The sequence below is a fragment of the Netta rufina genome (assembly GCF_964035555.1).
Source record: "Netta rufina genome assembly, chromosome: 2".
In the NCBI taxonomy this organism is placed as follows: Eukaryota; Metazoa; Chordata; class Aves; order Anseriformes; family Anatidae; genus Netta; species Netta rufina.
This window is the reverse complement of record NC_140124.1, coordinates 104,213,426-104,241,201: the sequence shown is the minus strand read 5'-3', so window position 1 is coordinate 104,241,201 and position 27,776 is coordinate 104,213,426. Positions and strand designations below refer to the sequence as shown.

The 27,776-nt window shown below is 38.4% G+C and overlaps 1 protein-coding gene across 1 annotated transcript in view; it reads right to left on the bottom strand.

The window, feature by feature from the left end:
• SPIRE1 (spire type actin nucleation factor 1) overlaps positions 1–27,776 on the bottom strand; it is a gene marked incomplete at both ends in the record, with an annotated part of 122,961 nt that overhangs the window by 65,023 nt on the left and 30,162 nt on the right. Inside the window, one exon of the mRNA XM_084283080.1 lies at positions 1,336–1,572. Within this exon, the coding sequence (XP_084139206.1) occupies positions 1,336–1,572 (237 nt within the window). The remainder of the gene's footprint in view (positions 1–1,335; positions 1,573–27,776) is intronic.

Here is a 27,776-nt window from a genome sequence, read left to right as displayed (position 1 = left end):
TGCTGACCCCTGCTGCGCTGAGGGATGAGGGAAAACGAAAGCTTTAAGTGTACAGCATCATTTCCACTGCAGGGAGGAAAAGACGATAGTTTGGGCAGGGGAAATGCTAGACTGCAGTTATACATAACGACACAAGTTGCTGTGCTGGGTGGTGAGAGGACTGCAGTGAAGCATGAGAGCCCTGTCACAGGGAAAAGCAGGAACAGAGGGATGTAAATCCTCCAGGATGGGAACATAAGCATTAATTTTAACCAGGTTTACAAGTGTGGCTGTCAGTGATACTTTCCCAAATAACACCACAAGTTTAACTACAAATGCAAAAGCCTCTCACACAAAAGCTACCTCCATTCCAACTTCCTGAGAGCTTTCCTCTTTATGGCCAGCCCATCAGAAGTGGCAGGTTTCAGTGGGATCTTCTTTCTGTGTGCTAATGTGTCCTGATGTGCTATTCAGGATGCTCTCAGCTTTCACCACTATGTTCTTAATTTCTCTGTCCACACTAAGCTTCTGGTCCTCAGATATGATTTGCACTTAAGTACAAGCAATATAGTGTTCATTCCACTGGTACAATTTAACATATAATTTTCCAACCTCTATTAACTCTCAGATTACTTATGAGGCAAATCAATCACACAGCTTTTGACAAAACCCATGCTTATTAACACCTTTGTTTCTACAAGGGGCTTGCTGTGCTCTAAAATTTCTACTCTAAAGAAAATAGAGGGTTAAAAACTTCTAAATCATTGTTCACAGTAGCCTAGATAACATTAGCAAACCTGTTGCAATCAAAAATCATAAGCTGTATTTCCAAATCTCACAACTCAGGTCAAGAACCACAATCATAATTATCATCAATGAAATACTACACCCTGACTCACTCCATACAAATAAGCTGCACTTATAAAAGCAGTCCTCTGCTTCGGTAGACAAGGAAGGCAAAGGGAGAAACTGATAAAGAATAATTAAAGTAACACTGCACTAATGAAAAGGTGAAATAACTTAAGCAGCCCATGAAGTAACCAAGTGTACACAAAATAACTCAACTGATGTTACACTGGAAGGCTCAATATCCAGCACACAGATGAAATAAGAATGTGATATTAATGGCAGATCCTACAGTAAAGTTGATCATGGACCTTCTGTTGCTAACTTTCATAATGAAATACTATATTGCATGTAATTCTTGAAAGCAAACTTTACAGAATGACCAGGAAAATCAGAAAAAAAAAAAAAAAGGCATAGCTAGTATGATAGTGGACAAAAACACGGAAAACAGAGTTGAATTTCTCATTGATAAGAACAGTGAAATACCATTTTATCTGCCTATTACTGTACCTTCATGACATCTTTGTAGGAATGAATAGCCTCAACTTCTGCTTTGTCATCATCGTCATCGTCCTCCACTCCCTCATCCAGAGCATCATATCCTTCATCTCTACCCCCATCAGTTTCTGTGGTGTTAGTCATGTGGTCTATAAGCTGCTCCAGAGGAGGACTTAATTCCCTCTCTTCATTGTCCTTCAAACCATAGTCCAAGGCTTTGTATATAATAATCCCGAGGGATTCGATAACCTATAAAAGTAAAAAAGAAGTATTTATTAATGCTATTCAAACGCACAAATAGGCTAGATTAGAAATGCTCTTTTCTGGTGCTTCTATAACAAGCTCAACAATGGAGAAGACAACATCAAAATTAAAGAGAAAAATGAACATCCGCTATCTACAATAATACTTCAGCAATGTAGCACACAACATACAGGTCATTATTTCAAATTTTGAAATAAAAGTAATAATATAAAAATAAATCCAGGCCCTTTTTGACTAAAAATAAAATAAAATAAAATAAAAGTACTCATAAAAACAGTACTATAGATTTTTATATACAACCTTTCTCTCCTGGGAAAACAAAAACAAAATGAAAAGAAAGAACAGTTTAACATGAGATGCCTCCTTCCTCCCACAAATGGTTACAACACTTGGAAACTGGCATTTACTTTCTGCATTTCTCCATAGACCTGAGAAACGTCCAGAGCCAGCTGTGGACATCCTAGTATTAACTCTCTGAGCACTGGGACATCAGCACACAGGAACTCTTTTACCTTCTGCACATGCTTCACTGAAGCTACCAACACCTGGATTTCATTGTAATGATTTTTGATTCATTGTACCTTGATTTTTCATTGAATTCAAGGTTGCCTTTTTGTGCTCTTTCACGAGCAAAGCAAGCAGATGAACCTTTACTCAGTGAAAGCTAACAATAAATTGTCACAAACATCCTAAAATGCTAAATGCACGTTTCCTTTCTTGGCATCAATTATTTTCCTTACAGTAAACACTGAAGCTAGCAGCTTTGTTGGAGATGTAAAGAGATGGCATTTCAAACGGTGGAGTTTGGAAAGTGGTATTAATGGAGAAGGAAGGGAAAATGGGCTTGCAAGAGTAAACCACAGAAAGGCAATGTAGATGCTTGTCTGACAAGGAAAGTAGGACTGGAGCTATTGCACGTAATCTCTGATCTTCCTTGTGTGTTATGATGGCTAGTGTATCACAGAAATGAGCAGACTCCCGTGTAGGAGTAGTTGGCACTAGAGCAACTTTAATAACAGAAGTATTTCTAAACATACCAAACCTTGTCATCAAATGCCATTTACTCTCATCTGGCTTTCAGTACTACCCTGGTCAACACATTTTTTAATGCAGATTTTTCCAAGTCCACTTTGGTACATAGGATAACATATATAGATTCTTAAAATGGTAAAATTAACTCTAGCAGCTTACTCATTCTTACACAGCAAAGTATTTTTGTATGAATGCTTGGAGGTTTGCAAAGACTTAAAAATGATAGCTGAATGGACAATTTCATGCACCAGCTGTAGCCTGATGGCTTTACGCTTATATTCATTCCTCTGCTGAGATCTCATGGCAGTGCAAATCCATTTTGCAAAACAGTGGTTAATAAGCATAAAACCCAATAAATAAAACAACCCTTTTAGAATCTATTTCCAATAATTTTGATAACTTGATCAATATAAACGTTTTTTTCTACACTATTCTCTTAAAATGTGCTTATACTTACTTGAAAAATATTCTTAAGATATAGCTCAGAAAAGTGTTTAGGCAAATTAATAAAGAAAAATTCGTCTTGATTTATTTAGATCAAAGAACAGCTTCTGACTCAGGAAATGCCAGTGAGACAGCCAGGTACACCAGGGAAGCATCACTGTATGCTAGCTCAGTTCTCACGCACTTCCCCAGACATCTCCTGTGACCCACTTTGGAGACAGGACACAGCACCATACAGACCTTAACAACTGCCTTAACTTATTAAAACCTATGTTTGCAATGTTTCTGGTTTGCCTCTTACAGAAATGGGAATTACATAAAATAAAATAAATTCTACTGGTACACAGGTACCTGTTTCCTATACCTCAGGCTCTCAGTACAATCTCAACGTATACCCCTTCTACTGACAGGGAACAAAAGAACAGCACGTTAATTTCAACCTGAAGTGGACCCAAATGAAAAATGAAGTACAGCTGAATAATTACTTTGATATTTTAAACACTTGGGAGTAAACAAGGTCATTTCTAACTTTAATAAAGCCTAACTTTAAAAGAGGTTAGCATACCTGAGAAGGACTGAAACGTCTGAATTGGATGCAAAGAATACATACAGAGATGGCTGCTGAAGACAGATTTTGGATTTAGCTAGACCAACATTTTAAAAAATCCATGGAAGAGGGGTATAAAGAAAGTGCACTCCCTCTGCCTCCTCCTGTTTGGGAACAGGATTAAGGCATTCAAAAGCACCATGGCTAAAGCTGGGTGACAGCTGCTGCTTTCTTTGATGTATCCACAGCGGGGCTCTTGTAGTTCAGTACCACAGCTTGTGTGTTTTTCCATACTATGTACAGATTTCCTAATACATGCAAGGCAGACACAACACGAAAACCTGAAATGGTTCAAATTCAGACCCAGATTTCAAGCTTTCAGCTCCTTATTTAGGAGCCATGATCTAAACCGTGTTTATTCGGTGTCTGTCATTATCACAGGTTCATCTTGCCGAAAGACAAAGCACCACGCTTCTTAATCGAGCAACTTTAGTTGGCTTGCATTAAAACTGAAAACATTCAGCGCTTTGAGTAACTCTGGTTTACCAAGGACCTTGTCAAACCACAAGTACGGCATGAATATCAAACAAAAGTCCCAGAACCGTCCAAACTTCTTCACCAGGACGGCACTGCTAATGTACCTTTACACAAATAAAACTTCTGTGTCTATATAACTAGAAACACAACATACAAAGTTAGACAGCTCACTGCTGACTAATCTCACGAGCACTGACACTTTGCCTGTAACATAAATCAAATGCAAACAGAAAAAGGGAAACCTGTTCATGGTTGAATGGATGAATTGATAATACATGGTTTATTGAGCTGGATAATCAGGGACTAACATATTATTGTTAAAAAAGCATCAGTTATTTAAAAAGAAATGACTGGTTCTGATTTGCACTGTTTGTTAATTTAACACGAAGTAAATACTTCCAGCACCTAACAGGTGACAAGTACTGACACACTTTTGATTTACATCCGTGAAAGCAGAGGTATAGCATGAAAAGAAAGTGAAATTTAAAGTGGGATTTAGTGAAGCCCTGTTTTAAGCCAGACAGATGTACATTGACACATCAAAACAGCTACACGCCACTGGAACAAATGCCAGTAGAAATGATAAACAAGGCTGCTCGATTCAGATTAAAAATAAATAAATCAAGTTGTGCCTCTCCAGTTTTAGAACTCGTTTGTTCCTGGCTGACTTACATTTTGGCAAAGGACCTGATCTCTACAAATCAATCAGTAGCTAAATAACTTAAAAAAATAAACATGGAAATCTGTGTTATTAAGCTTTACACCTTCTCCCCAAGTTCTTTTGAAAGGCATGGCTTCAGACCAAAGAAAAAAAACCCACACACCAAACATTTCCCACAGACTGAACTTGCACTCTATTGTGCTTAAATCATTAGTGAAAGGGGAATTTTGTCTCGCAGCGAGTATTCTTTCTGTTCTGACACCGGTCTGGACTTGTATTTTACTATTACTTTATAACAACCTGCGATAAACTTGCGAGACACTTTGCCAGAACATTTGGACTTGATGCATGCTGAAAAAACAATATCCTCGCACTCCTTCTACACACACACTAAAACAAAAGCCCAACCATTCAGATCATTTTCATAAACAAACACCAAGTTTGTTTCAAAAGCAAACACCAAAACTTTCCATGCTGCATACGTCCCTCCAAGACGCTGAGGCACGCCTCTCGGAAAGGGGTTCTTTACTTCCCAGGTCTTTTATGGGACATAAAGTTATGTTCGTCTAGTGAACGCCGCCAATTTCGCATTCTTTAAGTCCTCAGATAGGCAGCCTTTGTATAGGAGCAAAACATGTTTGAGACTTGCCAAAAGTTTCAGGTGAAATCACTGCATTTCACTTATTTATTTATTTTTTAACCTGAGAAGAATCCTTTTTTTCCCCTGGACGTAGATGTTTCTGAATCTTTCTGAAGCTCAGAGGAGAGGCAGAATCTGCGTGCCATTCCCCCCACTCAGGGCACACACAATAGGGCACTGTCTAAGCTTTCATCCCCTTCCTAGGGTTTGCTTCAATTTTTAAACAAAGCAACAAAGCCTAAGGACAGGCTCGTCCTTACAGCAGCAAAGGGCTTTTTTTCTGCTCAAATTCCTGTCCCTCCCTAATGTTCTCCCTTCCTCCCAAAGCCACGCAGGTTTCGTAGCCCAAAATTGGGATTAAAGAAGCCGTAAAGCTCCAGCTCCTAAGGTGAGTCAACTAACTTTGAACTTTCCCACAGGGACCTCAAATACAGCACCCAGTCACGATAATATTTGCATTTCTTCTGCACCGACTTTCACAAATTCTAATTTTTTTTTCTTAATTAAAAAAATTTACACTACAATTATTATCATTAAGCTCTCAACTTTCTTACCAGCAGTTCTCCAGAGTATTTATGAAAGAGAATCACTGTCTTAGGGTAAGAGCAGTGGCCACACCGCTGCCACCCACCAAGACAGCACGCAAACACCGACCTCCACCTGCCCTACTGCTGGCTTTGTATCAGCCTGCCAGGGGCTCTACGCCGTGTTTCTGGTGGTGTAACACGCCGTGGAGACCTGTCCATGGACAACTCCAATTTCAAGGGTTGTGTGCCTGACGTTTTCTATTGCGCATTAGGGCACACACAAGTTTTTGTGGTAAAATTCTGCAACGCAATCCAAAAGATGGGTGTATGCAAGCGAGTGGAAAACAGACTGCTCACCTCCATCAAAGCCAGCAGGCTGCTGCTCTGATTGCCATTTCTCTCTGTAACAGAGCAATTTGGCTGTTTCTTCAGAATCTAATTCTGTAGCTGAGAAAGATCCCACTTTTAGGGAGGATGAGCAAATAGCACGGTTAGGATAAACCCAGGTACCCTTTCTGGTTATTTACCTCATCATTAGTGCTCTGGGTAACTCTCAAGAATAACTCACAGCAGAGTACACCCAAATAGGTTGTTGTAAGACTCGCTGCTGTCCCTGCATACCTCAGGTACGCTCATGGTAGTTTTACCACAATGTTCATTCCCTGGTGGTAACAGGCCAGCATCGCCTGGGTTTTAATAGCAGGGGACATCGCTACATTTAAATACGACCTTCACTAAATTAGTGGGGACAGATTCATTACATTAGTGAAACAGACGGTCAAACAAGAAAAAGTGAAAGCTTTCAGCTGCTCCCAGCTGAGCAGCAAGGATTTGGAGTATTTGCAGTGAATCAGAATTACTCATAACCAACAAATATAGACATAAGAGACAGGATTATTTAACTTCTGGGTGGTGTTGGTTCGCGACTGAAATAATGAGATACTGTTTTCTGCAATATAATGAGCCTTACTATTTAATACAAAGCAGTAATAAAATACTATTATTTCCTATTTAATATAAAGCAAAAAAAAAGATCAGAATGTACAGGATACAACAGAAAATAAATATGAAAAGAAATGAAATGCAAACTTAATTAAATTCAATTTGTTTTAGATATATTCAGATTTAGGAAAACTTCTCTATCATATTCAGGGTAGATCTTTTCCAAATTGACTTTATATCCGCAAGTCTGTGAATGCACAACATAGGTACTGAGACCTACTTGCTGAATCATTTTACTATTCAGGCACACAATAAAGAGGTTCAGTGGAAGAACTGATCAAAGACACAGAACAAGCTTAAATGTACAAAGGCAATGACAGCTTTTTTTTTTTCTTTTCTTTGTTCCCTCCCCAGCGAATATGTAAAAATCTAAACAGTTAAAATGTGCTTGGACCCAGTTGCCTCTTAGAAAATGGCAGTAATTTAACTGTATGTTTATTAAGGCTCAAGTGTAATAATATAACTCTCCAGCTTATTCAGGGGTTCTGATAATTATAAACATGTTTTTGGTTGTCTAGGTTTCCCTCTAGAGATTATCTATGGAGAACTACCATTCATTAGCATAAATGAAAACAGAATTTCTTCCACTGTATAGTCTCAATTTACATTTTATCTGCTGCATCAAAACATTAGGAAAAAATCATTTTTTCTTCTAGTTTTCATTCATACATTATAATCTCCGAGCTTCAGAGAAATATTTAGTCTGTTATTAAAGAATTTATCCAACCTGAAGGAATTTCACCAAAGTGACAGCTCATCCCCAGAGAAAAACAAAATTAGATTCCCTGATTTAACTGTGAAAACTCTAGTAATAGCTGAAGCTCCAATAAAAGAATTAGGTGCAATAATTAAGTAACACAGATGGTGAAAGTCATTTTAAAGTTCGTACATACACCTCTGTTCATATCATGGTTTGAAATACAGGTCATATTAAGACCTTTAGCCAGATCTAATTTAAGTAAACAGCAGAAATAGCAATGACATGAAGAGTTTTGAGTTGGAATATATTTGCTGAAACAAAGGCAGAGCAGATATGTTGTTATATTTCCCCACTGCAGGCTTAAAATCATCTGAAAAATGTCTTAAAATATCTTATGTATTTAGAACTTTAGGCATGTTGTCTCATCTTGGGGTTTTAGAAGCACCTTATTGTCATTGTCTATAATTTTCCCCAATATTCACCTAAAATCTTAGAGGCTTCAAAATTCAGCACATCAAAATTTTGTTTGCAAATGCCTCAAGGACTATGGAAATGCTCCTTAGAACATGCTCTCTACTTTAAGTTCAAGATACAAAATCAGAGCATGTCACAAACTACTGCCCTAGTTCCCCTCTCATGCAAAATATCTCCCTCCTTGGAGACCTTCAGAAGCTGCCTGGCCATGGTGCTGGGCACCCTGCTCTGGGTGGCCCTGCTGGGACAGGGGGCTGGGGCAGGGGGCCTCCAGAGGGCCCTGACAGCCTCAGCCGTGCTGGGATTCTGTGAAAGCCTTATAATGCTCTAACTCTTCAAACTAATGCTTCTTGTACATGAGAGTTTTTGTTTGTTTTTTAAGAAAAGTTTTAAATCTAGTATTAAGCTGATAAAACTCAAAGTAGTAGTATATTACATCACAGTCATTTAGTACTAACATTTAATACAACTGAAAAAAATGTCATTCTTTTTAGCACCTGTAATCCTTCAGTATACCTGATTTTACTAAATAAAATGAGGTCCAAACAAAATTTCTGTGGTTTTAGTTGTTGTTTTTAACATATATAGGTTGGCCTAGAAGTAGAAATCAATCATGTGAACAGAAATTGTCATTTTTTGTATCAGCCTTTTGAATAAATTTATCTGTATTACAATACAATATCAGATTAACTACAGCAAAACCGTTTGTAGTGAGAGGTAAGTGACCAGCTCAAGTAAAACTTGTAGAAAGAAAAAGAAAACAAGTTCAGTGGCTCAGATCCTCAGAGTTCACGTGTGACTGGTTTAAATTTGGCTGATACTGCATATCTGCCCACAGTCTGTAATACAAGCTATAGATGCAAGATAATAAAATAACCTCACTTGAAAACATTTTGAGTAGCTTTGATTCAGTCCAATTTACTTTAGTCATGAAGCAATACAAAACCAATGCCACTTTTATTCAAAGTATCTATCTAGACAGTTCAACTAATCTCCTCAACAAGTTATTTGTTATTAACTTCTCAGCCTTCCCACACAGATTTCATTCCAGCCACTAGAGTCGTCTGCTACAGGCTCAGCCCCCATTTAATTAATCCAAAAACGAAGCGAGTAGACTCCAGCTGCAATGTAAACCACTTCTCCTCTGGTGACTCAAGAACTTTCTCACACCTATTTCCCCAAAAATTAACAATTATAAAAGCCAAGCAAATAAAATAACTGTTCAATGAAAGCTGTTCTTTTAAATACAAATTCTAGATTAATTAAAACTTCACATTTGCATGTATGTCTTATAAGCTTTCCACCAGAGGCTCTCAACAGACTGACAGAAGTCAGGCTGCTTTCACCATGTCTTGCAGATGTACATGTGCATTTCAAGCATTTTGCAGACAACGAACTTAACAGAGACAGGTCTGAAGCATCTGAACAACTCTGCAGAGTCAGGAATACGACACCTCTTCTGGGTTAAGCATAGCTTTCCTAAAATCCGTCTTCTTCCATGGGACACTGGCTTTTACTACACAGCAACCCAAGACTAATGATGCATGGCTACCTCTATTGTCTCATGGATCAGCACTCAGCCACACCTAGGCAGATACCTACACAGGATGTATTTCCTAAAGAAACTAGTGGGAATCTGCAGATATGGCCTGGGAACAAAAAGCTGAAAAGTTAGAGACTTACTGAGATGCTTTTTGTTAGTCAGATCACAGAATCACAGAATATCCCAAACTGGAAGGGACCTACAAGGAGTCCAACTTCTGGGTCCCCAAAGGACCACCCAAAAAATCTGACTGTGTGTCTGAGAGCGCTGTCCAAACTCTTCTTCAACTCTGGCAGCTCGGTGCCATGACCACATCCCTGGGGAGCCTGTCCCAGTGCCTGACCACCCTCTGGGTGCAGACCCTTTCCCTAACCCCCAGCCTGACCCTCCCCTGTCCCAGCTCCATGCCGTTCCCTCGGGTCCTGTCGCTGTCCCCAGAGAGCAGAGCTCAGCGCCTGCCCCTCCGCTCCCCTCGTGAGGGAGCTGCAGGCCGCCATGAGGCCTCCCCTCAGCCTGCCCTGCTCGGGGCTGAGCAAACCAAGGGACCTCAGCTGCTCCTCATATGTCTTCCCCTCCAGACCATGCACCATCTTTGTAGCCCTGTAGTAGATGTGCAAGGAAACACGAGCTTGGCATGAAGGACATGACTTGATCATGAAATATGTGAATTTTCACATGGACTAACATGATAGCCCGAGGAGTTACTTATGTGTCAGACAGCTATTCATTTAGGGCACGTATGATCTCTAACCCTGTCATACAAACATAATGCTGCAGGATGACAAAGCCTGTGCAAAGCTCCTACTCATAGGAATATTACTCCATGCCCTCTTCCCAATAAGCAGCAACATCAGACACAAGCTTCTGGATCACTGGCATTCAAATACTCCTCCAAGACTGAATGCCTAAGTGGACATAAAGTATTTTAGTAATGAGCAAAGGGAGTTACTGCACAATTACCTTTGAGCTCTCACAATGGCCTCATTGAGAAGACAAGCATTCCCCAGAATAATGCAAGAAAGCACCAGCAGGCACTGTTGACCAAGTTATTTTCTCATAAGAAGATACAAGCCTGACATTATTTTTTAGATCAGAAATTCAGATACAATGATAGCATGGGAGGCTGACTTTCCCTACACCAAAGAGGAAACAGAACCTGTGGCCAAGTCTCAGCAGAAAATTTACCACCTACTCTTCGGGCTGTAAAACCCCAGAGAACCCATATATGAAGTGACATTCAGTTTTCTGTTTCCTTCACTGTTCCTTCTGAACAGTGAAATCTTCTGCCAAAGAAAACCATATTAAAGCATACCTCTATCACAATTCAAAGTTACTGAAAAATTAAACATACAGCTTATATCCTCAGGTATGAAGTACCTTAGGGAAAGATATTCTAGTACCTGATGCCTCCCCAAGTCATCAGAAAGTGCTGAACTATAACAATTTATTATCCCTAATGGCATAGACATATTCCTGGACTACAAATGGCTGAGCATTGCCCTATTGCCCTTTGTCAATAATGATAATATCCACGAATTCTAGTACAGAGATGATGGTAAAGATCTGCTTATAATCACAGTTCAGAAATGTTATGCTATTTCCAAAAAATCCATCTCCATTTTATGTTAAGATTACAAAAAGAAAGAAAGAAAGAAAGAAAGAAAGAAAGAAAGAAAGAAAGAAAGAAAGAAAGAAAGAAAGAAAGAAAGAAAGAGAAAGAAAGAAAGAAAGAAAGAAAGAAAGAAAGAAAGAAAGAAAGAAAGAAAGAAAGAAAGAAAGAAAGAAAGAAAGAAAGAAAGAAAAGAAAAAAAGAAGGAAGGAAAGCAAGCAAGCATTCCCAACTCTGATTCCCCACAGAAACCTAGATCATACAGTCAGATTTTCTACAATGCTCAGCCCTTGGCCTTCTAATAGAGATATTATGAGATATTATCTAGATAATTCATTTAGCTGCTGAGATAGCAGCCAAGTTTCTAAATATCCAACCACTGGTGGGGAAAGGTTAATTTAAACACTGGGATCTATGTAAGCTGCCCAGGTACTTCAGAGCAACAACAACAGAAAAATGGATTAAATAATATATATACATATATATATATATATATAAAGGCTAAAAGTATGCCAATTAACTAGACTTTCTCCCTCAAAACTGGTACTCAGATTCTCTGCCCTACTTTGCACTGCTTAGGGATCTCAAGAGTCACGTCAGTTCAGGCCTAGAAGAGCCAACCCTGAGATTCTCCTGTGCTGAGCCCTTGTAAAGGGGTGTGCTGCCACTCTCCCCGTCCTAGCCCAAGGAAAAGCCAGCTACATAAAGATGTATATGAAACATAACATGGTAGCAAGTGGAAGGGGAAACACCAGGGCAGAGCAATCTACCACATCCAGAGGAGCATTACAGGAGAGCTATAACGTGCTCCTATGCCATACATCCTTGAATCAAAGATTCACAGCTATCTCCTTAGAGCTTCCTCTCTGGCTAGCAAAAAAAACAAAGCTCAGCTTAGACATACAGGGAATACCAGCCCCCTTAGACCTCTCAGGCTTCGGAAAATAAAATGCTGCTGCAGTATTACCCTGTCTTTCTAACCACCAAATCACCCTTTCAGTGATAGAATGGGAACCCTACCTGGAAAAAGAAAGTTAAAGTGTTATGTTTGTACTGATGAGTTTCCTGATTTTGAAAACATCACACGTTCCTTTGTAACATCAACTTCGTGATATTGACTACAATTCAGAGTTATAATTTCTAGGCAAGCATTGCCATAGCACCTCTGAGTCAGAACATAGTTGCCTACACAATTTTCTTCACACAAACAAAGAAGACAACACATCGTCCACCCATTACTGCAGCCAATTTCAAATGTAAGAAATGAATGGGACTGAAGGTCATGTGGGATTTTCCTAATTGCCCATTTCTTGAGAGACCTCACACTGGCCATTTCCCCTTTCCTATAGCAGTTTCACCACCTGTTATATGAGGATATTGACCCAGTTTAAAAGCTTTGGATGAGAAGTGCTGTGCAAGTCTAAATTATATTTCTGCACGTCACACACAAAGACAAACTCAGCTGGAAGCCCCTCTAATCATCCTCTTTTCCCTACAACTTTTGTTCCCTATAAAATAGGGGAAGGAAAAATGAAGAAAAGTACATGCCTGAGGCTAATGGTTAGGCTTATCAGCTGGGTGCAATGCGACACACAAAACTGCTTTTCTTTGAGAATATAAAGCAAGATGTAAGAGTAATTTATTTAAATGTAAATAGCACAGGTAGCCAGAGAAAATAGCTAAGATTAGACTATCAGATTGTTCTAAATTTCACAGGAAATAAACTCTGACAGCATCAGCCCTTCATCTCATTATACCAATGCAATTATGTCTACCAGTCTACGTCCTAGAGAATGAATGTCTTGAAGTTTAAGAAATAGAAAAAAGGGCAACATGCATGTTTTTAAAGATTTTAGATGTTGTAGCTTTAAATTTTGGTCCTGAATTTAATTAATAATCCCTAATTACTTTTAATACTCTTTAAGCTTTTAACATTCTATAAATCTGATCACATCCACACACCCTTTTAGGAATAGCTTTTGTAATAGACACAACATGAAAGTTCACAATACAGCTGCAAAAGAAATTGCCTGGCAATTTCTTCAGACAAAATCAAAAAGGAAAAAAAAAAAAAAAAAGAGGTTGTTTCTTTAGATAGTTCTCTAAGTTCTCTAACAAGGTAAATCATTTTGTGTACCAGTCACAAGGTCCATTGGAGAAGAAATACTAAATTTTTGCTGGAATTCTGGAGGAACCACAGATGTGGAAAGGCAAAAAAGTTATGGAATAGCAGAGAAACAGGTTAATCAAAAGTAATCTCTTTAACTCTGTGAGACAGTCATTTCATTCAGTCAGAGAACTCTTTTTCCCTTGTTTTTATTTTGTAGTACCCCGAAAGTTGAAGATATTTAAGAATAAATACAAGTATGGTTGTATTACAAACATAAGCCTAGATTTCTTTAATTAAATGAGCATAATAGTCAACACTCTTGAAGGAGTTAAAGATCAATCAAATCAGTTTGAAGGAGCATCTGCTCAACTACCTCTAGGGAATCAAACGTTCAGTATTTCAAATGCCAGTGAACAATTTATATCCGTGAAGTCTGGAGCTCAGAGTGATGGCAGAAATTGTTTTTATTTCCTCCTCATTAACCCTTTTTGCATGGACTACTTTTCTCATTTGTCCAGTAATGTTTTTGAGTCTTACTATCCTTCACTAAGCCACATGTGCTCATGTAAACTACACAACAGGCAGCAACATGCAATTGTTGGCTTATGAGAAGGTGAAACCTTAGAGAGGAGGCGAGTCTGCTGTATGTACTGGGACCATGAGTAAGTGGCAGGCAAACAGCACTGACACCATTTCAGTGAACACTGGTCTTAAGGCATAACTATTACTTGTCTAGCTCTGTGAGTGTGTCATCCTCACCTCTCCACCTCTCCTGTGCTAATGTTACAGCGCTTGTGTGGCAATTTGGTCTTCCAGAACAGAAAACTGACTGCTGAAAAACATCGGGGTTTTCTGACCTGAAAAAAGGAAGAAAAAAAAAAAAAAACAAAAACACAAAAACCACAAAGATAGAAATAATCAGCCAGATAACATCTTCAACCAGGCTGACCACACAGCCTCCTCCCAGGTGCTTGAGCTCCTGGGAGTGGGGCCAGGGGAGCCCAGATGGGGCCTGGCTGAAGCTTACAGCTGAGGAGGGAACTGCCCTCTCTGTGCCGCCTTACATCAGCTGTGGCTTCAGGCCAAGAGAAGGCACAGCACTGCAGAAACCTCACAGCTATACTTACAGGTGGAAGAAATGTCTATTTCAGCTGGAGGAGCTAGGATTGTCCATCACAAGGATGACTGTGCAGTAGCTACTTAATATATTTAGATTAAATGTTTGGTATGAACAAAATTCTTCCTCTGACAATTTTCCTACCTTTTTACTGTAGACTGTCCTCCCTAATCTCCAATTATATCTATGAACATTACTTTTTACCAAATAATTATTATAATTAGAGTTGGAAGGGGGGAAAGGCCTTGCTTTCTACCGTTAAGACTTGAAAAAAAAAAGTTTTGGTTATTTTAAAATTACATAAAATTAATCAATCAAAAGCAAGACACAATAAAATAAACCATAACTTATAATATAATATTTTAAACTAGCATTTATTTTCATAGTAGAGCACAATACTCCAAAAATACAGTGTTTCTCTTTAGATTTTTAAAGAACTTAATTTTTAAAACCCTTAAAATCAAATTTGTAAGTATTCGCCCATTATGCTTAAAGGTGTTTTTCCTGACATCCTAACAGAGGCCAGGTGCAAAGGAACAAGCAGATTGGAAACACAGCCTTCCATGCTCATCCTCCTTACCTAATTAAGCTAATGAAGAGTATTCTACCAGAAGAAATCAAGTTCTTTTTCTCTGTCCCAGAAAGCTCTCTATTTTTAGATGGTCAAACTGAGGTAATGAATAATGTTTATAACCATTTTCAACACAGCTCCCAGCTAAAACGTATTTTCCAGGAATTGACGAAGCAATGGAACCGTGTACAAATGCCTTAACACCACACTGTGACCTAGAAACTTGTACATAGCAATTTCAAGAGAAAAATATTTTTCTTTCCCTATGCAGAAGGTACACCTTAGAGCTGTGGGTTACTGCTCAGCAGAAAGCACACGTTCAGGGAGAAACTTCCTCCAGTGTGCAGATGCTTTGGTCGGTGCTGCTCCTGTGGGAACACTAGATGAAATGTGTGCCTGGCAGGATGGCTAGTAGCCACCACAGACACGGATCATAACAATTCCTGAAGGCAAGACTTAATATTTTCAGAGCATACATGTTATTTGCCCAAATCTCTCCTTCTAGCCATTGGACTAGTGCCAATTTTTCTGGACTGTTTTACAGCTCCTTCCTCCAAACCGTACCTCACTTTAGTATGAAACTTCTGTTTTGCTCTTTTCCAAAATAAAAAAAAATAAAAAATAAAATCATGTTAACATTAACATGTCATGTTCTCAACCTGACACTGTTTTGTATGCAACAACAGCCATTAAACCTAGGAAAGGAAACTTGAGACAACTACCAGACCTACTAAGCATCCTATGAGCATTTACAATTCCTGCAGCATTTATTATTGAGGGCTCCTATTGTTTCTTGTTTTTGTGCTATTGTACTAAGAAAAACTAGACCTGTTAAAAACACTTGGTCTTCTATAACTCACAAATTAAGAATTAACTGCTCACGAATCATAGAAGCATAGAAAATAAATTCACAGTCTTGTTTCTGCATTCATTACCCATCCTTTGATGAATGTGCTGCACTACAACGTGGAATGATATCCCAGACTTACTAAAGGGTTACTAAGGGTTGCTAAACTAAGGCAGCACATACTTGGATAAAGGTCCCAAGTACCCAAAAGTACCCTTTTAGTGATAAAGTGTACTACTACACTTCACGTTTCAAGTAAAATGGGCTTCTGCTAACCCTACTAGAGCAACCCTCTTCCTCCTCCCTCATTGTGCTTTTGGTTTGCATCATGGATGTGGTGCAAAATGGGGCTCCTTTGAAATGAAGCTAAAACAGAAGATGAAATCCAGGAGCTCACCTAAAACACTCACTGTGCTGATGGCATTCTCAGCATAAAGCTCTCGGATCAGAGCTAATCTGCCATGAAGCAACTGGCACACATTCTGTGGACACCGTGTCCTCAACACCAACTTTCTTGCTCTACAGACTTGCAACACGCTTTGTGTTAATGCAACAGATTGATCTGAGAATGAAACATCAAAAATACCTTCAACGCAAGACTAAAGGACAACTGAAAAGTTCTAAAATAACCATAAAAGTATTAAACCAGCATAGAAAGAATAATGCTGCCAACAGCTTGCATAAATTTTCATAAGACTTTTAAGCAGAACATTTTGTCTTCAGTTGGGCAGCTCAGATGCAGTCTTTACCTAGTTTCTGTCTAACTGGAAATTTAAGGCAGCTGGCTGTACTTCTGGTATATCAGGAGAGGTACTTGAACCCTCTGATGAAAATTTGGCTGCATCCACTGAGGATCTTTCCCCTAGCTGAAAGGAGATGACTATCATTATGTCTGGGTATGCTGATGGTAGGGGAGACAGTTTAATAACACCTGTATTATCAATATTTATAAGGTATAAACATAATCTATAAACATTAACGTTAAAGCATTCTACTTTGAGTCAATGCAAACAATCAGCAAGGTAATGGGAAAGAAAGAAAATGTGTTTTACAACTTTTGCCTTAATCACAAAGTACATTGTAAAGAGAACACAAATTTGATGCATAATATACCGTAGAAATACCTTTAAAATATTGCTTTTTTTTTGAAGTGAAAATACTGACAGAACAGGAAAATTCTCTTTAAGATGAGTACCACAGCCCTACTTTGCAAACTTTAATCCTCCCATACATACAGTAGAAGACGATGCCTTTCACCAGATTTTTACAAAGTACATTAAATGTTTCCCTATGCATTGGCTTCTGATGAAAAGTTCAGAAATTCTTAAAAAAAAAAAAAAAAAGAGTAGATGGTTATCATCATTTAAAAATACTTTAAATCATCTGGAACAAGCAGAATAACTAGGTTTGTGGGTTGTTTTTTTGTGGGTTGTTTTTTATAGTCAACAATTTGAACTTCCTAAACAAAACAGCCTGTTTTTTGTCCTCTAACAACATTAGTAAATTTTCTTCCTGCTACAATGTTGTGCAACTGAAAGCAATTATCACCCATGCAGAATTACAAGAGGAATGTAACAGCCATCATAATGTAACACAGCTAAAATGTAATTTGGAGCTCTGTACATTAAAAGGTGAAATAATACAGGTCCACCTATATTGCAGGTCAAACCAGCACCTTCCACCTTTACACCATGTGAAGGAAATGATACGCAGACTCAGCAATGGATACTTTGACTTAAGAAAAAGACATAAAAAGTTTAACAATAATGACAAACATGTTTTTTAAAAAATCCGTATGTTAGGACATTACATTTCTTACTGCAGGTTCAACTTCAGCCAGGCTACAGTGAAATATGGATGCAATAAGGTTAGTTACATGCTGAAGGTTTGTAACATCGTATGAATAATTAGGCACCGTAATTACCATCTCCCAAGCCACACCCTCCCCGTACAGGATTCTTTTCACCTATGTAGTATCCAGCACTCAGCACAGAGATCTCTCTGCTGAGTCCTGAGCAGAGAGCTGTGAGCAGCAGACTGAGATGGGAGGGATGCGGGAGAAGGAACTCACCAAGACTTGGCCAACACTACAACCAGAGGGTGGCTACATCTTCCAGTACCTAAACCAAAGCATTCAGGAAAGCCAGATGGATTCTGGATTCTCCACAGGCACCAAATCTAGTCCTCTTTCCACTCCAAGGTACAATTACTTAACACAAGCAGGGATTCAAGTCAAATTCTCCAAAATGTGTCCCTTCACCCCCACAAAATGAAATCATGATGTTTGTAACGCTCAAAAAGCAGCAAAGGAGGCATACAAAAAGAGCTACTCAGCAGAAATGACATGCTCGATTAAAACAAATAGTGGAGCAAAAATATTCCCCACCAAAACATTCCTCAGGGTAGAAAAGAAAGCTCCTTTTCTCTGCTTGACAGAGCCACTCAAACACTAACAAACACTTGCTACGTGTCAACAGATATTATCAGGTGACTTTGGACACTAATAGTATTTTCCAAATCCCATCTTGGTGGTTGATACAGTCACTCTACTCTTCCAAAATTTTCCTTAAACCACAGACTTTGTAATGGGTTAATAATTCTATACAGACCAAAAAAAAATCTACTCTAAGTAACCCTCACCTAAGACAGTCTGCTTCCTATAGAAAATAGCCATAGTTGAAAACAAATCATGGACGATGCATCATCTCAGAAAACCTGCACTTGGGGTTACATCACTGACAAGGAGGGGTGAAGGAGCTTTTGAGGGATGAGAATCGGGGGGAGAAAGGCAACGGGGACTGCAAGGAAACAGGATGCTCGAGAGTAACTTACACTGTGGGCAACCACACACACATGTGAAACTGCACTGCTGAATCTCTGTGGGGAAAAGGAGGAATAACAAATTAAAAAAAAAAAAAAAAAGGCAAAATCTGATAACCTGTGTGCTAAGTAGCTGACAATACGGTGATTAATTGTGATCCAAGGTCCCCAAGACAAAAGACATTGGGAACACACACGGACACGGTGCTCTAAGCCACTTTATCACATAGATCTTTACCAGAGAGATCCTTCTCAAATGAGCATTTATTTTAATGGGAGATAACTTCTGAGCAGATCAGCATTTGTCCGACATCACCTTGAGCAGTTTGCCAAGCTGGATCTAGCTACCAGAGACTATAAAGGACTCTAATGAGGACTTGACTCACAAAGCAGCATTGATGTACAACCCTACTTTACAAGCAGCCAATTGTAGTTATTCCACAAAGCCCAGCCTGTGAGATGCAATCTCAGGTGGTCGACACCTGTTCTGCAGGGCTTTGGGCTGTCAAGGTCAGGTATCTTGAGCTGGTTGTAACTTGAACTCTGGCAGAGTTCAGATCACTGCAGTTCAATAGAGAGAGAAAGCTTTAGTGTCTCCCGAGTATCTGATTCCAACAGAGAGCAAAGGAAAACAGAAGGGAAGTTTGTGTTGGTAACAAAGGATTGGCTCTGTATTTTTGACTCCCCTCTCCTGTCCCCAAACCATCAGGCATTGTTCGATGCCTAATTTTAGTTTCAGATATCAGGTCTCTTTTTCAGAGCTTCTCCAGGCAACATGAAAAAACTAATGGGAGCCTTTATAAAATGTTAAAGTGTTGAAGAGAAACACTTGCATCTTTTGCTTTTACTATTGACTATCAACCCTGAACAGGTTTAGTTAAAACCAACCAAACAAAAATACATGTAATCTATGCGTTGGACCATTGCATGGTCCATGTTACACCAACAAAGCAACACTGCGGGTCTCTCTCATTAATTTTACATTTTACAGGGATAGGCATACCAGGAATAACTAGCGAGGATGTTACTAGTAGCTGATATATGGTAACAACTGCAAAGTACAAAACTTTAAAATCACATTAAGTTTTGAAAATATACAATGCCTCATCATGATGCGACCTTGATGGTCACACTCATAGAGTAGCAGTCAAATTTGTAGGACAAGATGAAAACACATTATGAAAATGCATATTTGTATAGCATTTCGAAATTACAGTGATTAGTTAATATAATGGCCATAAGTGGCCATGATAGCCAGAGTTAACCCATCTCTGAATGTCCTGAATGTTCTGAATGTCACAAACAGGACTACTCCCTGAAAATCCTGTAGGGTTATATAAGTATGGAAAGGAACCAAACTGCTCTTCCAAGAGCACCACCAAGGACGGGCATTCTTTGCTTGTGAACGCCTGAATTGACAGCCTCATCGAGTTGTTGGTGGTGATGGGTTTTGTTGCGTTTTCTTTTTTAGTATGCGTATGCATTGAAATAGTGTCATACACAGGCCCTCCTTCAAAATGATCCTTGAAAATATGTGCGCACACAGTCTACTTTAATAATGTTATGAAATGTGTGCACACATACGAGCATACATGCACACGTACACATAGGAACACCATTATCTGCAGCAGTAAATGATTGTCCCATCTATCCCCTGCCACGGCTTTGAAGTTAAGCTGCTTATTTAAGAAGAGTTGAACCTACCCTATTTACTATGGAAGCTTATTAGGGGCAGCAATTTTACACTGGAACTGCTGGAGGGATATTTGCTTAAAAACAAAACAAAACTAATGGTTCAGCCCTTTTCAGAAGACCATAACATGTTCAACCCTTCCTAGTGCCTGAATATTTAACAAAGTGGAGACCAAGCCTATCCTTCATTAGCTTTGCTTCTGCGGGCAAAGCTACTATGGAGATGACAGGCAGCCTCTGAGATAACGCTGTCTGAGCCCATTTAGGGCTTTGAACATAAATAGCCCGATTTACAGCCACACCCAGGATGTGACCGGCAGCTGAGAGCCCGTGCAGAGTACAGATGCAGCACTAAGTGCTCTCATCAGTCACTCCATGGAGGAGAACCAGCGTTTGTTCCTTTCATGTGGCCTCTTAGTCATGCCATAGCGAGCTACAGATACCCTAATTGAGTCCTTCACAAGACGACGATTAACTCCAGCCAAAGACGCGTTCAAGAGGAAGGGGTCTGGAGCTCCATCAGCAAGAGGTATCAGATGTTAACCATCACCATTTTCTACCAACTTGCTTTAAATTAAAACAGATCATTAAAGAAGAGTCTGTATCACTTCTTTAACTACCTACTACTAGTGTCACCTAAAAGCTTCAAACATTAGGTCAGTCCCATAGAGCTTGTGAAGATCAGCTCACTTTTTTTTTTATTATTATTATTTTTAATTTTGGCTAGTCTTGTTTACGAGTGTTTCACGGTGCAATTATGCAAATTGTAAATCCAACCATAAGTCTGACCATACAAAAGTTCTACTTACAAAATGTGATTTGCATAGGTATTGCATAAAACTAATTGGGAAAAAAATAATAATCATCTAGAAAAGGGTAATTACATTTTAAAAATGAAACCCTCTGCCAATTCACAGCTATCCAGAATTAGTCAGTTCGTATCTAATATACTGCTGTTTTGGTTTTGTTTTTAAAAGGAAGAGCCATAATGCATGTAAAAAGGCAAACCTTCATAATCCTATTGCTCTTTCAAATTAACTATGCTATACAGGGAACAAAAGAGCAATTATTTTGAGACATTTAACAGCCTTAAAGATTTTTAAATCAGCTCTTAATAAGATCATGGAAGAACATGTGAACTTCCACACCTCTTCAAAGACGTATTAAGAGCACCATAACCAGTTCAGCTAATGAAAGCACTACCAGGGAAGCTGAATCGAAAAATGTTGTCCTGACGAGAATGGCTTAATCTTTTGCACATGCTTTTACCCATTGTGTGCCCATTCACATCAAAACACTCTGCTGGATTCTATTTCAACCTCATTTCAAATAATTTTGCCATTAACAGCCAGAAAAAGAAGCCAGGGATGATTACATACGTACTGTTCCATTCAGAGCAATTTACAATACGATTCTGCTGGCTTCTGTGGGATTAGAGTACACGACAGTTAAAAAATAATAATTTGGGAAACAGATGCAAATATTCTGCTTATTAAGGAAAATCATCTGACCATTAGCATTACAAGTGTACAGAAAAATATCACCAAAAATGACCTTCTGATGCCTCTCAATTAGAGAGTTTTTAGTAAACACATAGACTAGGAAATATGGCTCTATGCCTGCAAGGGCAGAAGGGGCAAGAGCACAAAGCTCTCTTTTTATGAGCAGGAAGAACAAAGGTTAAAGAAGGCATCATGTAAGGATTTTTCTTTTCTTCCTTGCTTTCAAAAAAAAAAAGTAATTTTTTTTACTGGCACAGAATAAGTGCCAGTAAAATCAATGATAAACATCTTTTGTGTTTATAAGTACATGGACCTTCCTTCAGAATATGTTTATTTTATTTAGACACTGCTTCCCACCATGATATGCTGTTTCCATGAACATTAATTCAGAAGTATTGATGTATTTCATACATCCTCTCTTATTCTTTGAGTTCATTTAAACAAAGCCTTGAAAAAGCAATCCAAGGAAGTCTTAAAAAAAAAAAAGAAAAAGAAAGAGTGCTTACAGCAGATTCAAGAGTCAAGCAAACAGATAATCAGATAATGTGGGAGAGCCTATTACATTGCATGGTTCAAAAGCCTAAAACCCCTCCTCATTAAGATTTCATTTTTAATCATCAAAATACTTTGTTATCCCTATCATAATAAGGTTCTTACATCTTTGTAATGACACACTTTCAAAGCACTGAGTTCCCCAGACCAGCCTTTGGGTGTGAATAGGCAGAGCTTCCTCGCTGATCCACTGCACAAAGCTCCGGAGGTGTTCCTTCCCACCACTCCTCTCTCCTCTAGTTGGCCCTTTATTGTTATTTTACAGCCTCTTAAAGTATAATTTGTTGAAAATTAAAAAAATAATAATAATCAGAGAAGAACAGAAAAGACAAGGAAATGACAGTCACACCCAGGGATTATCGCCTTTATGGTTGGGTGTATCGCCTCGATGGTTGGGTGTTGGAGCACTTGCCATTCGAGGAGAGACTGATGGGTCTGGGCTTCTTTAAAGCTGGAGAAGAGAAGATTTTGAGGGACCTAAGCACAGCCAGCTAATACCTGCAAGGTGGTAATTAAGAAGAAGGAGCCAGGCTCTTCACTGAACTGCATGGTGTGAGAACAAGAGACGGTGATCATAGGTCGAAACAGGGGAGGCTTGGGCTGCATGTAAGGAAACAAAAAATTCCCCTGGAAATACCCAAGCCCTGGAACAGGCTGCTCAGAGATGCTGCAGAAATGCTGTCCTTGAAGGTTTTCAAACCCCAAATGGAAAAAAAAGTCCAGAGCAACATGGTCTGAACTCAGGGCTGACCCTTCCAGTGTCATGGTTTGGAATTTTTCAACCAAACATTTATCTTAAAATTTTAATGTTGCAATTGCAGTGGAAAAAGCAGCTGATATAAAGCAATCCTATTGATCGTGATGGCCACATAAGCTAACTTGTGAGCAGTAATAAATGCAGAAGTGAGGAATTTTCTTTTTATAGAAATATACTGATTGGTTGTCATAGATATGTTAAAAAAAAAAAAAAAAAGAAAGCTGTCCCAGCTGTCCCTTAAAAAATAAATTAGAGGCTGTCATTATTTATTAGGCTTTTAGCTCTTCTTAAGATGGCATATTTCATGCATGTGCACACAGTACTATTAACTTTTTATGGAATAAATCCTATTGTTGCGTGCTATTTATATGAAAATATAAAAGTCATTGCACATTTACATATGAATATTTTGGAATAAAACAGTTGACAGGGCTGATGTTTTGTCTGGCTCCCAGAAAAAAGAATTTTCCTTCAAACTGATTAAAAATTTGCACACAATTTATGTAAATAATTTATAATTATAATTTGTTACTTTATAGAGTCCTGAAGTACAGTTTACATCAAATAGAATGCAAATCCTTATTTATAAAAGATCTTCCCTCCCTTTGTTTTTAGAATAGTAAATATAAGCAGTTATGTTACTTGAATTCTTGCTTTTTTTTTTCCTATTACTATTTTGGGTGTCCAGATGACAGCAATGTTTTGAAGAACTTCCAAATAAACAAACAAACAAAAAAATCATTGTGCTAAATTAAACCAGGGGAAAGTCATCAAACGTACCACAGAACTAAAAGTCATTAAAAATCTGTATGAGCTGGAATCCACTCCTGATGCGGTAAATCTTTTTTGTGCATCTGATGTGGCTGCCTATTGCATAGCACCAGACATAAATGCAGCATTTTTTTTTTCCAATCCTGTATCTTGGCAGGGAGAAGGCTAACTTGAAAACAGACAACTTCAGCTGAAGGTGGCACGGCACCTTATGTTTGAAGTAGGAATCAATTGGAGGTAAGGGGGAACACATCTAGAAGGATTCTGGCATATTCAGGAGGACCCCTGGGTTACGTGGTAATTGATTATGAGGTGGAGTAGGGTAAAACTCAATATTGCCTAGTTTCATCAAGTTTTCCTCTTCTGAACAATCAAATACTTTAACTGATTCACAGGTGTGCTGCTGTTTGACACGTCTGACTCTGAAATCCTAGTCATGCTATAAAATCCAGGAGACCACTCTCTTGTCTCAGCCATCATGAAAGGCATGAGATGTTTCCACCAGAACAACCAGTCTGTATCAGCATCACAAAAACATTGTTTTTTAAAAGCAGAAATTACGCCAATACAGCCTGACTTAACCAGATGAAGGTTTAGTTTCTAGGTCATCTCCAGGAACAGTTCACAAAAAATACCTGATTCTTCCCTGCAAGAAGAGGAGGCCTCATTACAAAAATACATCTCTTCAGATGACTCTCTTTTCAAGGACACTTGTTACTATGCTGATCATGATGCTAGCTTTGATAGCATAAAAAAGCTACATCGTCTACCAGTGTTTTTCTAAAATATTTTATATTATTTTTCATTCTGTGAATATGGTATGGCCTATTTTATTCATCACAGAAAGTATGAAAGGTGGCATGTTGTATCAGATGAATGCAGTAACACAATTTATGGTGGAGGCATTCCTTGGGAGTCCAGCAAAACCTGCCTTGAAAGGTTTTTAATGAAAATATAAAAGGACAAACCCTTAAACCACACAGGCCTCGGTTTATGGCAACTGAGGAGGTTTGTAGCACAGCACCTACAAAAAACTATCTAGCCATGTTTGTACTAAAACCTGTTCTGTCATGATACATTTTTTCCAACTGCTCTTGAAATGAAAAGACTCATGCAATTTAGCCTGTTCCTTACAGCCCAAATTCCCGAGTTGAGCAAGTTTATGCCTTTTTGCTGTTTATTTAAAAGTGGTGGTTTTAGCCTTTAAAGTGCAAGCAGAGAAGGAAGGAAAGCGTGTATTCTGAAGCGGCTGGGGCTTTAAGGAAGAAAAGAAAGAACTCAAACTTAGGAATTTCTGAGCAAAAGGTCTTTTATAAAGCCTGACCCGATTTCAAATGTTTGTGTTTTATAATACTGCTTTGTATCACCTCAGATTTACCATTCCCATAATAATCATTATATAACTTCTTTTTAACAGTTGCAGATTTCCGAGTGATGTTTAGAATATACAGGCTCTGAATACTTTTTACAACAATACTAGTGTAAAAAAAAACACCTAGAAAACAGAAAAAAAAATCACCCTCACACTATCCCAGCGCCAACACTTCTGCTCCTGCAACGTTAAGCTATTTTTAAACACCAGTCAAATCCTACCCAAAAAGAGCAGTCTCATTAGTGATTATCATATACTTTCCGTGTATCTAACTACCAAAAAATTTACTGTACCTTCTTTCAATCACATGCAGAAAATTCAGACTTTCAAGTAATTTACTCAACGTAAGATACAAAATAAAAGCAGCAGAAGAAAAAAGAACCTGCACCATTCTTCAAAGGTGGTCATGCTTTTAAGAAACAGTTTTTATATTAAAACTGAACTTAACCTTAGCTAGTTACATATTCTGTAATTTGCTCAGATGTAGAATAGGCACCCCTTTATTGTATCTAAAGGATTGAAAGAATCAGGAAACATTAACAAGCAGATAAAACATTTACAGCCCAGGTAACAAATCTCTTGTGTTAACTCAAAGGCATGAAAGAGAACCACCTAGAAAGCAAAAGATAAAGATTCGTATTCTTGGTAGGGAAGACAAGAACAGAGTAGCAGCAGAGGAATAAACAAACAAATCAATCACTTTTCTAAAAAACACCTAGTGAAGCGTGTTTGGCATCATTTAGATAGACTTTTTTCTGCTTCCATGTGGAAAAGAGAATTCTACAAGTTTTCCAGAAGTCCCTTCTATCTATATTTTTACGATTCTTTGATTGATGCAGCTTGAGGCTGCTAATCACCAAAGACTCTCACTGAGTATGCAAGATGTCATGAAACCTAAGAAGTAGCATTTTCTATTATTCTGGGAAGACAGCAATATTCTAAAAAAAATATTTGCACCCTTCTTCCTAAAAGGCAGATGTAATGGCATTGCATTACTCTCTTACATGGAATTCTGTGAAATACACAGAAAAGCAATCTGTTGCACTAGCCCAAACTATGCGCACAGCACTATGATCAAACTGGTTTACAGTCATGTTGCCCCTGTAGAGTTGAGGACCACCATGGTTACATGCATTCAGATGTACAACTGAGATGTGTCGAACTGAATACCACAGGCCTTCCCTGTGGTTGATACACAAAATTGTGTATTTTATATTTGAAAACTGGCAAGACAGACTTGGGGCCAGAACTCATGCACAAACACTGAAACTTGTACATTACGAGGCAATTGTTGAGAGGCAGTTATGCTTCAGACTGTGATAAGAGGCATCTATCTGCTTAAATATAATCCTAGATTACATTTTACTATTATTAATATCCTTTAGGTAGAACCTCAAATTGGATCTATTAGTCCTACACCAACACTAGGGCTACATCAATTAGAAAGTAACTTAGGAAATTCAGTTATCCCCCTTCTTCCTTTCCTACACTGGTCCTTCTATATTAAATATTACTACGTAAATGGCAACATGAGAGATACATGGATATTCATTTAAATATATGTATTTGAAAATTTCTATGGAAAAACTGCATGATCAAATCCAAAGCATTGTATCTTCTGCTCCCTTAAGCCTTGAAGGCAACCCGAATACATCAGTCACCTCAAGACAGAAGAATCTCAAGCACGACTGACGGGTTGGGAAATTTCTGCCCATTCCGCATCAGTCAGGAAATGACGCAGTCACACTGAATAGAGCAGTCCTCTTGCAAAATGGGTACAACAATAATCTGTAGGCCAATTCATACTTCAGCAACGCTCCCTGACTCACAGCCCCAGCCAATATGCAGTGGACCTGAGCTATCTTAAGTCCAAAAAATAATTTTCATGTAGTATATGGATGTTTTCTGTTCTTGTTTTTAATGGAAGGCCTGTGTTTGTAAAATAGCAGTGCCTGATTAGAGGAGTCTGGCATAAAGATGTGAAAAAGGTGACATCAGATAATGATGGGAAGTTGACATTGCAGGACTTGTTAGAGAACCAGTTGACTAAATAACAAACAGATTCTGCATTTAGCACATATGATTTTTTTTATTCACAGAACAACCACATCTCAGATAACGAAGTGTTATATGGGCTTTTTTTTTTTGATTACCTCATAGCAACTTAAAAAGGGAAGATTTAAATTTTTTTTCCTTTGCAATAATAACAATAAGCACAGTGATCTAATAAATACATTTAACTTGGAGCTTTACCACAGGTATCAGAAGTATGTCATCATTGGCCTTTGGAGTGCAATAAAAATGGCAAAGGATGATTTTCTTTGTTCTGTAGAGACCAGAATTAATTTCAGTATGAAAGCTG